The sequence below is a fragment of the Mesocricetus auratus genome, unplaced genomic scaffold, assembly GCF_017639785.1.
Source record: "Mesocricetus auratus isolate SY011 unplaced genomic scaffold, BCM_Maur_2.0 Super-Scaffold_100006, whole genome shotgun sequence".
Lineage (NCBI taxonomy): Eukaryota > Metazoa > Chordata > Mammalia > Rodentia > Cricetidae > Mesocricetus > Mesocricetus auratus.
Window position 1 is genome coordinate 76,921,723 of NW_024429190.1, and position 14,662 is coordinate 76,936,384.

The window sequence follows — 14,662 nt, forward strand, 5'->3', positions numbered from 1 at the left end:
AATTTCTTAGAGCTATAGAGACTATGTCACTTGCTTTCTGTTAGTTTAAAACCACGGCACTTGGCTCTTACACTAGGCAATGTGTGTACATGTATCAACAAAAACAACAAAAAGAACCAAAATGTTAAGTGTGTCTGAAACTCCATTTTTTTTATAATCATCTCAAAACTGTAGAGTACTTTGCCACCCAGCATGTCTTTTATACTTGGTAGCTGTTCCTAATACCAAAAGACGGCAAAGCATTGTATATAAATGTTTTCATAGAAATAGGGATGACAACCGGAACAGCAAGAAAGTACGTGATCTTTCTGGCTGCCAAGCTCTGTGCTGAGCACCTTGCAACTCTCAGAGCCCTCTGACAGAGGTGGACACAGCAGGAGACTTCACTAAGGAAGAAGACTAAGCTGAGGAAAAGTGAAGATTGATGCTACTAGCAAAGAGCAATACAGGAATTTCAACCTGAAGTGTTTCCCAGATCACAAGGGCAATGGAAAAACATGCACTTAGTGCTTCAATATGTAATTTGTGTATCTTTGTTGTCTCTTGTGGATACAGAAGAGATTTAGAACACCTTTCATGTATGGGGTTGGAGAGATGGCTCAGGGGGTAACAGCATTTGTTGCTCTTAGAGAGCCCTGGGGTTCAATAGCTAGCACCCACAGGATGGCTCAAAACCATCTCCAGTACATGTGGTCCAGTGCCCTCTTCTGGCTTCCATGGGCACTGCATGCACATAGTCCACAGACAAACATGCAGGCAAAATGCTCATGCACATAATATAAAAATAAATACATCTTTAAAAAACACCAAATATCAAACATACATTGATGTAAGTATGGTCTTTCAGCTCTATGTTGGCTATGAGCTTTTGTCAGTTTCTCTGAACATTATTTGAGAAATAATAATCCACACAGCTGTCACTTCCAACTGTACTGCTCCACTAGACAGGTGTGTTATTGACTTGGCATGCAAAATTTACAACTGACAACCTCATATGAAGATGTTTAATATTTACTCAGAGAGTGGCAAAATATTTCTATTGTTTTCCTTTTTGAATTTTGCATTTTGGCAGTTATTAGAAATGTAAGATATCTTATATCCTGACTAATGTTCCATTTTTGTTTTTCCAGAACCATTGTGTCCTCAATTCCTCATTACTTTTATATGGGTTTTTGCTACTTCTCTTCCTCTACTTCCCAGAAATGGTTCCTTTCCTTCTCAGTATTTTTCATCCTGTGTCGAATGTGCCTTGCCTGCATGTCTCCACAATGAATTATATTTTCCTTCTGCTCATCTTTGAATGTCTTTCTTTCCCTAATGCCATGTGTGTCACTTGGAAGCTATTTGAGCTTGGCACTCCTTCACAATTCCTATTCATTGAAGTTCTATTTGATATATCCATTCATCTGGATTATTGAGACAATACCTAAGTTTATCACGCAGTCTTTCATCATTTTGTTGACATTCATCTGTAAAGAATTGTCACTTTATTTTAAATGAATGGTCCCATCTTATTGCAATGATGCTAATCTTATGTGCAATGAAGAAAGCATGACTGACTGTTCTTCCAACACTCTTAGGATTTGTTTCTTGCTAGCTGTGACCTCTGCAGTACACTTCAGAGAGTAATAAACTACTATTGCCCTTGGGTCAGGATTCACTAAAACATTTGTAGATGGAAGACAGTTTTACAGTCATGCAGCTAGTGACCTCAGTTTTGATGTCAGACACTTGCTTGTTATTCTTTGTCTTATCTGGTTCCTCTACTAAATCCTCAGGCTATGCTGGATCCTAAAAATTTGTATGTCTTGTCTTGTTACTATCTATGCCCTATGATGACTATATTGAGAAAAGGTCGAGGTATATTTTTTTCATCCTATAAGAGATGGAATGTTGAAATAAACTTTAAATTCATTGATATTATTCTAATGATTTGTTATAGATTCTAAGTAACTTTCTTTTATGGGCACCATAATTGCAAGTGAATTACAAATGCAGACCTTATGACTCTAATTAAACTGGAGGCCACGATCCATTAAAAATAGATTAAGCACATGAAATTGGTTATAAGGAAAAACAAACATGCCACAGGTTTAGAACTTTCAAAATAAATGATTAGCAATGTCAAATAATTTATATCTAGCTAACATTTTTACAAATATACCTGAAGCATTTCATTAAATTTCATCAGAAAAAATCATACTACCTAATTTTAAGTAGTTGTACTCATGTACTCATTTCTCTTCTTTCTTTACTTCATTCCACTCTGTGAATATCTATACAAGTTTTTATGAAGTATGAAAGACTTCAATAATTGAATCTTAAGGATATAGACTAATTTTAAGAGCATTAGGGACTCAAAAATATTTCACTAGAAGGGTTGTATTTTGTAAGAATCAAACTAAGTTACTAAAATAAATATGAGACACCAATAGCATGGTAAAACTGCTCAAATGAACAAAATTTAGAAAAATATTACACAAAATGGTGAAGCCCCCTTTTTGCTACAGGGGGAGTCAGGGATTGAGTTTCCTGGGAACTCATGAACACTAAACATTTGCTTCTCACGTAGAGAAGGAAATAAGGTGTGGGTAGGGTTGAATTGAACACCAGTGGCTCCAGCAAACTCTTACAGAAGAGGCAAAGCCAGCCTGTCTTTAAGCAAGAATGCATTAAGACACAGACACGGTTAGAAGACTCAGGAAATTCGACTGCAAAGGTGGAAGTATTGCACTGGTGTCGAGTGAGCATCAGGGTTCAAATACTTTAAAGATACTTTGTCATTTTTAGGAAAAGGCAATGTTGCTGATAGACACAGTTACAAATGGTACAGAAAGAGAAGTCCCTTCAGGAGGTCTATAGAGCTCAACAGATAGCAGCTATGCAGCAACTCCCCACAGAGAAACAGAGGTAAAATGTAAGAACAGACACAGAGAAGTTAGGAGGTGGTTGAAAAGATTTTCTAAAATAGTTAAGTTTCTAGGATTTATAAACCTTATGTAGGTCCAATACCAGAAACATACCATAGTGCATTATTTATAGTCAACATAAAAAATAAGGACCTCTTTGAAATGTCTGTCTTACATCTTATTCATGAAGTTGTGAAGTCACCAATGTCCTAGGAAAAGCTTTCTACCCCAAAGGTCCTTAAGCACCACATGATGTCAGTGTGGATGCACCATAAAGGAAACAGAAGCAAGGTAGCATTCCCATAAATGAGCATTCTTCCCGTTTGCATCCAGAGAGCCTGACAGTTAAACACACTGGAGAAGACCTAATTGCGAATTACAAGAAATAATATCCAAACCCATCTCTGTTCACAGGAAGTCATGGAAAGAAATAAACTTAAAATACAAGTTGCAGGAAAAAAGTGGCTGGGGATCAGGTGATGATCTTTAACGTGGGGGTTATAGAAGGCCTGTGTGGGCTCATTTGGTGTGTTTTTACTACTTGTTGTGGGTGGTTTATGACGATGTCTTACCGCCTCCACTTCAGCGGGGTCGTACCAAACGTTGATGTACGGATGCTGTAAGGCGTCATCCACCGATATCCTCTTAGCCGGATCAATCACTAACATCTTTGACAACAAATCCCTGGCTTGGCTGGCTGAAATGACAAATGAGAACATCTGTTCCTAAGATTTTCATTTTGGCTGGGGAACTAAAAAAGCAAAGCAGTCTCTTTCTAGTCACCAAGAAACTCTTTGTGACTATATAACTTTGTCTCAAAGCCTAAGATACCATTTTGAGCGTTCTTTGAGGGTTATATGCTGTGAATATTTGAGTATAATTATTCACTCAGAATTATAAATAGAATTTATCAGCCATGAAGTTTGAATAAATACAGAAATTGTGGTGGGTAATCTGTAAGAATGATAGGTAGAGGGATAAGGGGCATGGGAAACGCAGAGTGCATGGTGCATCTGCAGAAACATGCAGCTCAGACACAGAGTGCACGGTGCATCTGCAGAAATGTGCAGCTCAGACCCAGGAGTGGGTGTAGGAGGTCAACCAATGTGCTCTCACGTTCTCATACTTAAAATGACATCAGCAGAATTAGTGAGTTCACACTGACTTGCCAGCCAATGTCGTCCATATTTCTTAGATCATTAAAAACAACCTAAAGAGTGAATGTGATTTAAAAAAAAAAAAGAGCTCATTTAACTACTGAATTTTGTGGTAGCATTCTGTGTTCCTCAGACATTTAAATGGGTGGAGTCATGGCTCGGTGGAATCAGGTGGCTAGTGGCTAAAGGAAGTCCCATGCCATGACTGATGATAATGAAAAACCTCTATATTATGTACAAGGTAAATTGTATGGTTGGAGCAGAGTGACACTCATGTGACAACCAGCAAACGTATTTCTTCAATAGTAGATTTTCATGCTCGACCATGTCCCTGTGTATGCAGTCTCACCAGTATGTGACAGTGCAGGTGTGAAAGTCAGAGCACAGCCTTGGGCACTGCTCTTCAAGGATCATGAATGTCTTTTGTCTCTTTCCTTTGAGACAAGCCTGGAACTTCACCAGTTAGAACAGTCTGACAGATTGCCTCCCCATCCTCGACACTGGGGCGACAAGCCCATGCACGGGCCTTAGTTTTTATTACGTGGGTTCTGGAGATCAAACTCAGCTCCATGTGTGGGCAAACAAGCCCTTCATTACTTGAGCTGAAGACTCAGCCCTGGAACCACATTAATTTTTAGTCTCTAAAACGTGTGAAATGTTACACAAAGTCATTTCTTAACAAGAATAAGTAGTACTGTAAAATTATCTTAATATCTTAAGCTGCTATTGTTACTATAATGGTCTCAAAGTTTTAAGAGTAAAATTGCTTAGTATGTTCCAATATATCGCTAAAACTTCCAACTGAACAGAGTAAAACCTCAGTTGGCTTAGCAATTTGAAATATTTCTGATTAATGAGAGTGCCTAAGAGTAGCTGGCATGAAAAATTGGAACTAAATATGCTAATGTACAAGATAATGTAGGAGCTGGGGACCTGTTTGTGTATTCACACACTTAGAGCTTCAACATTTTTATTCTCCTTTTAAAGACATCGGATGCATTCTGTAACAAATAAAAGAGTTCAATTGTAGTATAATAAAATGTTGACATGTAACATGTTTACAAGAAGATATTCTTGCATTAATTTTTTAAAATATGGATAACATCATTGTTATTAAATGTTCAGATTAAAGCAACTGGGTTAATGGTACAAATTTAGCAATAGAATAATTAAATGAATAACATAAATAAAAGTTGAGAAATATCAACCATTATCACAAGCCATCGCTGTGGTTATTGGTGGCTTTTCTTCCCCCACTGTCCACTTTTCAATGTGATTCAACTGTCTGACATTCATTTTCACTTCATTTTGCTAATACAGCAGCTAGGATGTAGGAAACTATCCTCATCTATGTATCTGTGACTATTTTCTTGTGTTTATAATGTTTTATATTACTATGAAAATTCATTCATTAAAGGATTATTTTATGTCTGTGATAATTTTTTCTGATGATATAATTTTCTTAATTGATTAGCATTCTTTCCAAATAAAAACCTTGGAGCTCACAAGCATTCCAAAAGCACACAAAGACTACCATTCTAATTCAAATTTTAAGATGATTTTTGACCAATGTTCTAGCAGCCTGACAGGGCTGTTTATTTCTTTTGTTAAAAGGTCCTTGTGAAGTGTAGCTGATTTTATCCTCAGATTCATGTACCCTGCACCCACAGTCTGCTCTCCAGATCATCTGTATTTCTCTTCTTAGAAAGGGCACGGGATGGAATGGCTCTCGATGAGAAGGAAGTGACCTTTGCCAACACCAGATCATCTCCTAAAAGCCATCTTCAGTACCATATGTAGCAAACAGGGAGAGAAATGTTTTCAGTGCCATGGCTTTCAACTTTCAAACATGCTGCTTTCCTAGACTCAGAATGAACTTTGCCGTTGATCATTTGCATATTGTGATACTTAATTAATGTTGCCGGTCTTGTATTAGAATCACAACTATGTTAAATGTAGAACTTTCACCTACTACTCCAGCATCATGACTGTCTGCCTGCTGCCATGCTTTCTGCCATGATGACAAGCAACTGACTCTAAAACTGTTAGCCAGCCCTAATTAAATGTTTTCTTTCATAGAAGTTGTTATGGTCACAGTATCTCTTCATAGCAATAGAACAGTGACTAAGATACCTACTATCATGATTAGCACTATGAAGGCATTCACGCTAAGATATCCTTTAGACATTTCCCTCTTTGTATAGACTGTGTTGACAGCTTTGGGAATGTCTCTCAGAGACTATGTAGCACTATGATGTAGACTATCTTAAATTTCTTATGAATAAATTTGGAGGAGATTACTAGATCCTGAATAACAAAACACTGTATTTAAATTTCTTTGCCTCATTGATGTTTATCTTGGTTATTTAAATTAAGCCTATAAGTAACTGACTGCTCTGCATACTTGGGGCACAGCCCCACAAGCAGGAACCTACCTTGTGTTTTTTGATGATAAATTTTTAACGCAATGTTTTACTATGTTTAACAGTTATTAACCAGATGCTATTGAAAATGCTTCACAAAATATTAAGTGAATTAAACATCCCCCAAAATTCTTTACCATCATTTTTTTAGCTAGGTAAAGTTAGCTGGTTGTCTAGCAGCCATGAAGGTACAGAGGCAGGGTCTGAATCCAGGAAGAGGGGATGAGATTTGAACAGAAAGAAATGCATAGGTAACACCTAATTTATTACTCTATAACTGAGAAATGGTGGTAAGACACTGCAGAAAATAAAAGGAACTAAAGCACCTATGTCTACAAGACTTTACAAGTGAAAAACTGTTTACAAGTGAAAAACTGTGTTAGTAGTTTCTAGGGACTAAAAAAGGATTGAAGATGTGTTTTCAAAATACAGCACACTGACCTTTTAAATTTACATTGCAAACAATGGTTTCAAGATTCTAAATAACCCTGATAAGACAGTTTACTAAGAAAGATTATTGCCAGAAACACCTCTTCTTTCGTCTGTGCCAGTCAAGGGAAGAACTAACTTGTGACTTTTCATTGCACACACCACAGTGGCTGTCAAGCTGTGCCTGGGCTCACCTTTAAGTTTATTGTGCTCAGAGTCGGCTGGGAAGAGGGAATCTGGAAAGAGCTTCGGGAAGGTGAGTCCCGCATACTTGGGTCGATTCTCCACATAGTTTCTGACTGTGGGCTGCAATTTCTTCATGAATTCTGGACATGGAGTTCCTAGCTGCTCGATGACTTTGTTCCACTGGTCAATGTCTGGGGAGGAAAGAGTTAAGGAAAAAAAGAAGTGCAGACCCAGGGTTCTCACCTTTCTGTCACCTGTCCCTGGAGGCTGGGACCTACCAGCATGACTGTGGTTTCACTAAGTAACACAGGACAAAAGGATGAAATCAAAGTTGACAGCCTGCATGTGAACACTCTTGGAATTATAAGTCAAATTTTGGAACTTGTGTGCTTTTAAAGAACTAATGTTGTTTAACCAAAACAGGATTAGGAGGTGTTTTTGCTTTAGAAAAATAAAAATATGATTCAAATATAATAGGGCATAGTAACATAATCATGTGATTTAGGGTAAAATATGCAAGGACAAATTAAGGATCAAAAGATTCAAATAATGTAAAAAAAGATATCTTAATAAAACAAAATTATAATAATCATGTGATTTAGAATTAAAATTATCTCACTTGGTCATAGGATTTTATCCTAAAGTTACCTCAAACATTCTTATTTTTAGAATAGCAAGCACATAAATACTTTAAATAATATTTATATTTTCCCTAAATTGCCTTTAAGATTTTTTTGTTCCTTTTCAAGAAATGGGGAAATGTCATTGAAAATGTTTTCTACTTATAAACATCACATTTGGGGTCTTCTATTTGGCTATGTTTATTTGTGGGATACATTGCAAAATTTTGATACATATATACATCTGTAAACTGCTCAAATTTCTGTCTTTTCAAAATTTATTATACATTTGTGACATTTTTTTTCTAGAAGGCTGTTTGAAACATGCAGGACCTTTGTGTCACCCACAGTCACTGTCTCCTGTAGTCACTCCTTCATAGCCACTCTGTCCTCCGTCAACTGTAGTCACCCTATCATGCTCTGTCACAGTCCCTCTGTCTGTCACAGTCCCTCTGTCTGTCACAGTCACCCTGTCTACCTGTAACTTGACACAGAGTAGCTTCCAATCTCTACACTAACCCCCTCCCAGCCTCCTGAACTAATTCGGATATTCTTTTTCATTTCTCCTTAATATCTGATGTGTGTAGCCTTGAAAATGATAAACAAGGCAGTCCGAAAGGATCAGCTAAAAGCAGCTGATTTCAAACAGGATCGAGTCTTGCAGGTTTGCATTCATTCCAACTCCAGCCCCCTTTACTCTTCTGCAGCCCCATCCTTCACTGTCAATTCCTGTCTCCTAAAGTAACACCAGGCACTTCAAAGAACCTTGACAGAATGCTACCTGATTAAGGCTTGTAAGGCCCTTCCTCTTAGCAGCTCAAGAGTTGAACCAAAAGGGCTGACTGTCCTGACTGTCCTGAGAAAAGACAAACCACATTTGACATAAATATAAGCTGCAAATGGTAGACAGGCGATCAAAGATAAAAGCAAGCTAATTGCGAATCTCTACCTATCTTACAACCTAGATGAATAAAACTTATTATAATAAAAATTATATAAATTGCCATGGACTGTCTGGAAATGAGATGTAGGTGGGAAAAGTAGAGACACATTCACTAGCATGACAATGACAAGATCAAACTTCACTGACGTCATCGTGCGCCTGAGAAAAGTACCAGAATTATTAGAAATAAATAAATTCACCTTACATACATACATACATATATGACTGGTTAGTAACTCTCATGCAAAAATTCATATTAAGTCTATGACTATAGATAACATATAAATAGATTACATAGACAGACAGACAGACACATACATACATACATACATACATACATACATACATACATACATACATTAATAGATGATAGATGGCCGGGCGCAGTAGCCTGTAATCCTAGCTACTCGGGAGGCTGAGACAGGAGGATCACTTGAGTACAGGAGTTCTAAGCTGTAGTGCACGATGCCAATCGGGTGTCCGCACTAAGTTAAGCATCAATATGGTGACCTCCCGGAAGGGGAGGGGAAGGGCACCAGGTTGACTAAGTAGGGGTGAACCGGCCCAGGTCAGAAAGGGAGCAGGTCAAAACTCCTGTGCTGATCAATAGATGATAGATGATAGATAGACAGACAGATTATAGATAGTACTCAACACTAAGAACAATGTTCGTGTTGTTTAAAGCTCAGTTGTTACTGTAAACATGAAAAGAGACCTTCTCTCTAATCAAATTGTGTTACCATGCCCCACCAAGCTGTCGCTGACTCATTACTAAACTTTCTTTGAATTCTAGAGGGTAAGAGCTAATACCATGTGTAAAACAGGGCAAAAAAAAAGTTTCTAGATTTTCTACAAAGAAGACATTTAACAAATTTGGCAAAATTTATTTTATTCTAATTTCATTCCATTAGAGTCATGAAAATATTCAATAAAACCCTTTAACACAGAATTAAGTGGGTTTTTTTTGTTTGCTTTTCTCTTTTGCAGGATTTTTGTAGCAAACCAAAAGACTTGTAGTGTGGCTCTCAAGCCTTGACTTCCTCCCTGCCTCCTCTTGGTAAGTGCTGGGATTCTGAGATTGGGTGACCACACCCTGTTCATAATTAAATGCTCTCAAAGAAGTAGCCATAAGGCAATTCTATGATATTTTTCATAAAAATGTAAGGAGAGTCACATATGCTGAAATTCAAAGAATAATAATAATAATAATAATAATAATAATAAGAGTGCTTTTAAATGAAGCATCAGTCAGAGACATGGAAAGATTAAAACTATGTCACTGCGGTCATTAAACAGTCTTCTAGAAAACACTGGGTACAACTGTCTTCAAGACAGGGTACCTTGGCTAGGCGTTGGTGGCGCACACACCTTTAATTCCAGCACTTGGGAGGCAAAGGCAGGCAGATCTCTGTGAGTTGGAGGCCAGCCTGGTCTACAGAGTGAGTGCCAGGACAGCCTCCTACAGAGAAACCCTATCTTGAAAACAAGAAAGGAAGGAAGGAATGAAGGAAGGAAGGAACAAAGGAAGGAAAAGAAAGAAAGACAGGGTGCTTTTCTTTTAACACAATTCCTTCAAGTCCTTTCCTCCTACAAACATCTGGAGCTCTCGATAAGGGGAATTTGTTTTCCTCATGCTCAAGTCAGTGTCCATGAAGAAAGCAGCAGTCTGGAGCTACTGTGGTGGTTGGAGCTGACTGGCCTTGGTCTAGAGTTTATGATGTGATTTTTAAGGGACGTGTCCCCCAGAGAGCATCCCAATGTGCTGTCTTAGTCTTTAATGTCAATGCTTTTCCACTAAAAATTGTTGTCATGCATATTTTGAGTGAAAAATACGGAGAATCTTTAAAGAAAATGGTCAGATTTCCACCACCATTTGTACTTTTAAATCTATAAGGATTTACTGGTATTAGACACTGACACCATATGATGTAACCTTTAGAAATTAATTGCTCATATTATTTTTATGAAGGCACAGTGATACACCATTTCCATGCTGTATAGAACAAGTAGATGAATACTGTAGACTAGCCCTGCACAGTTATAAAAAGATTAATAAATATATATACTTTTACATTTCAGGTCTATGATTTCAGAAGATGTCACACTGAGATAAATCAGCTAAGGCCTTGAATATTCATGGGGAAATGACACTTAATAAAAATTATGACAGCAAATTTCCTCATCTAATTCTAAGCTCACTGCAGATTAAAGAGAGTGGCATTGCAAATCCTTTGCTCTTGGGAGTAGATGAGATACTTTGCAAAGGAGACTGATCGTTACTAAGGACTTCTGAGAGTGGTACCATCCTAGGAGAATGGAACAAAGTACATAGAAGGGAGGCTGGGTGAGCTGCTGGAGCCGCAGGCTGCAAGCTTTCTGGTAGGCTGAGAACTCAGCCTCTAAGGACTACTTAGTGTTGCTGACTGGAGAACTCTGAGACACATTCCCTCATGGACGTACTGATGGAAAACACCTTCTGCTTTCTGGGAATTTGGTTATAATTATGAATGGAATTTATGCTGTGCAGTTTCTACCTTCAGAAGACTCAAAAAGAGCTCTCTGGGGATTTCATCCCACCATGTAGTTTGAGTTCCTCTTTTGCTTTGTTTTCTTCTTAAGCATGGTATTTCTAGAGTTGATTTTGGCATGTCTAGTGGTTAACTATCTTAGGCTTGCTTGTCAATCATCAGTGTGAAAATATCACAGCCTCCATTTGCTACTTCAAAACCATCAACATGTCTCTCCCAGTTCTTTGCTCATTTCCCAAAGAAAGCATCGCCACCTGCAGTATCTATACTGAATAGTTCCAGAAGATGTCGTTTTATCTTCAACTAGCTGGTACACAGGCACAGAGTTGGATAATGCTCTGTGGCTTTAGTTTAGCTCTGTAAGAAAAAATGTAAATTGGTAAGGTCTCCATGGGAAGTGAAATGAGGACAGAGTATATATGCTGTGTTTCCAGTATCATGACATGAAACCATGCTCACAAATTCAAATATTCACAATTTAGAAAACTTACAAAATCACCCTGCAATCCCAACATGCACCACTTAACTGTGGGATTCCAAGTACTTAGGCCTGTGTTGATTACCACAGAAGAAACCCTGATGACACTGCTACCCAGGCAGTCCTGTGACTGAATTTAGAGAAACACTAATCTAGATTATACCAACAGCCTCCAGTGGTTTACTAAAGCCAGACATGAGAAGGTTGGGTTGTGCTTATGGTACAGAACATAGCAATTCTTGAAAAGATAGTGCCACACCTATTGCCCATAGCTCATTTAACAGACTGGTTCTCTGGAAATAAGTCAGGGAAAGGAAAAGCCCTAATCTTTCTTTCACACATCACTGTCTTGAAAACGGGGATAAAAGTCAGGACTACTGGGCTCCTGTGGAAGAAAGAGAACTGAGGCTCCATTGTCCATGAGGTCAGCTGAGGACAAGCATAGGCATCTCGCACACACTGCACAGTGACCCCGGCTGTTTTAGCAATGGTATCTCCCCCATAATAAAATTAGGTTTTAAAAGCACTTTTACATCTGAGGGCAATTGTAAGATCTGGGTAGAAACACACACACACACACACACACACACAGAGTGCTCTGTGTTAGTTTGAGTTGTTTTACTTCTTTAAGAACATTTTATTTTGGAGCTTGGGATGCCGCATGGTGTGTACAGTGCTCTGTGCTAAATCCCCACCGTGGAGCGGGGGAGAGCAAAGGTTTTAGTTGTGTCATTTTTCATTTGGGAACATTCTTTTTTGCCTCAAAAATATCCATCTGTTTCTGTAACATAAAACATGAACTGTTTGAGATGCAATTCATTAATAGTGTGCTCCTTAGGAGTGAACTCAGGAAGAAGTATGGTAAGCCAGGGCATACAAGCTTGAACCTCCAGGGCCTACTATTGGGCATGTGATGTGTGTGGTTTTCACTATAATTTGTTTTCTTATAAATCTATTATTGTAACCTATCTTTACAAATCAAAAGTAGACAAGAGTTATCTTTTCTAATATGTAGTATATGTCGCAGAAGTAACATTGTTTAAGCTATTGAAGGTTAAGCTCCTGGACTCCTCATCTGACTAGGATCTTCAGAAGACGGTTCTTAACTTCCCACGACAGTACCTATTCTTTGATGTAAATGGCACCCTCCTCCTGGTACAGTCTTCTGTCTTCACAAACATTTGTCTTACTTGCATGTGATTGCATCTTAAAAGTTAAAAAAAAGTTTGACATCTGTATTTTGGAGGTGAGAAGGCTCAAAGTCTCTTTGTGCTACAAGACTCTGTGTTCCATCCTGGGACACATCTCTGGAAAGTCACATTAATTTCTGGGTGTAACTGTGCACACTGGATTGTTAAAAGGGGACAATCAGGTTTCTGTGAGGTTAGGAAAACAGAGCTGGGATAATGGCTCAAGAGTAGAGCTTGCCTAGCATGCACAGACCCTGGATCAATCCCCAGCACCACATAAGCCAGGCAGTGTGGGGCATATCTGTGACCTGAGCCCTTGGGAAGTGGAAACAGGAGGATCAGATGTCCATATGGATTTGGGACTAAACAATGAGTTCAAGGCCAGCCTTTGAAAAGTACATGCCAAGTGCAAAGCTTTTTAAATTTAAACTCAAGGAAAGCAATCCCTGAATTCCAGCCTGGCATACCAATTCTATCAACTAAATATCAAATGTTAAGCCCTGAAAACATACGTACAAGTAACATTACACAGACGACTGCAGATTGTATGTATGTATTTAGGGGTGGCTGTGTGTCTGTGTGTTTGTAAGTGTGTGTGTGTGTGTGTGTGTGTGTGTGTACAATTACTGAGGAAAAAAGGCCATGAATTTAAATAAGAACAAAGAGGGGCTTATGGAAGAATTTGAAGGAAGGAAATGGAATAGAAAAATGATGTAACTATATTATAATCTAAAAAAATAAAATTTATAAATATAAAATTCATAAAAGAAAGCTTTCCCCTGGAACAGGAGAAATGGACAGTTGGGGGTGCTGGGAATGGAACCAACGTCCTCTGCTAGAGCAGTCAGTGTTCTTAAACTTTGAGCCATCTGTCAAACTTCTGAAGCCAAATTCTTGTTAATCTGTGTTTTGGGTTTTTTGGGGGGGGTTGTTTTGTTTTGTTTATTAAGATAGGATTCTCTGAGTAGCCCTAGCTGTCCTGGAACTCGCTCTGTAGACCAGGTTGGCCTCAAATTCACTGAGACCCGCCTGCCTCTGCCTCCGGAGTGCTGCGATTAAAAGTGTGTGCCATCAACGCCCAAGCGGCGGGGCACGCCTTTAATCCCAGCACTCGGGAGGCAGAGGCAGGCGGATCTCTGAGTTCGAGGCCAGCCTGGTCTACAGAGTGAGTTCCAGGACAGCCTCCAAAACAATACAGAGAAACCCTGTCTCGAAAAAACAAACAAAAAAAAACCACAAACAAACAAACAAAAACAAAAAAAGGTGTGCGCCGCCACCACCTGGCAGAAATGGTTTATTTTGAGAATGCTTTCAAAAGGATGTATTTATTGACTTTTGAAACAAAACGACTTTACAATGTATTGGACAGTTTGTAATTTTACAGACTCATCATCTCTGGCTCCATTTTAAGGCCTTTCTTTAACAGATTTCAATGTAATTTTTTTCTCTTCGAATAAGTTACTTATGATGCAAATACTTATTAAGGTAAGTAGTACATCTTGTACTTTAAAGGCTAACTCTATGATAGTCAGTGGCTACAATTTGCATTTAAAAGACTAACTTCAGGTGCTTGAAATCATTCAGGAACCATAGTTAAATGGTTCCTGAAGAAATTTACGAATTGTCCCTGAGATACCCAGAAGAAAAAGATCAGTAGCAAAGCCTCACTTAAGGTCTGCATGGTGTGACCTTGGGGCATTACTGTGGCCTTACGAATTGTTCACTACGAGTTTGGATGACATTCAGACTAAACAGTGATGCTGAAGCAGCTTCTCCCAAGAAATGATTTTAATAATGCT

The 14,662-nt window shown here is 38.5% G+C and overlaps 1 protein-coding gene across 6 annotated transcripts in view; it reads right to left on the reverse strand.

Annotated features, from left to right (window-relative positions):
• The window catches only part of Mapk10 (mitogen-activated protein kinase 10), a 256,057-nt gene that overhangs the window by 34,348 nt on the left and 207,047 nt on the right, over window positions 1-14,662 (reverse strand). For all 6 annotated transcript variants that reach the window (XM_040747536.1, XM_040747538.1, XM_040747540.1 and 3 more), the window contains 2 exons: window positions 7,113-7,295; window positions 3,482-3,606 (listed from right to left, as the gene is read on the reverse strand). In XM_040747536.1, the coding sequence (XP_040603470.1) occupies window positions 3,482-3,606; window positions 7,113-7,295 (308 nt within the window). The remainder of the gene's footprint in view (window positions 1-3,481; window positions 3,607-7,112; window positions 7,296-14,662) is intronic.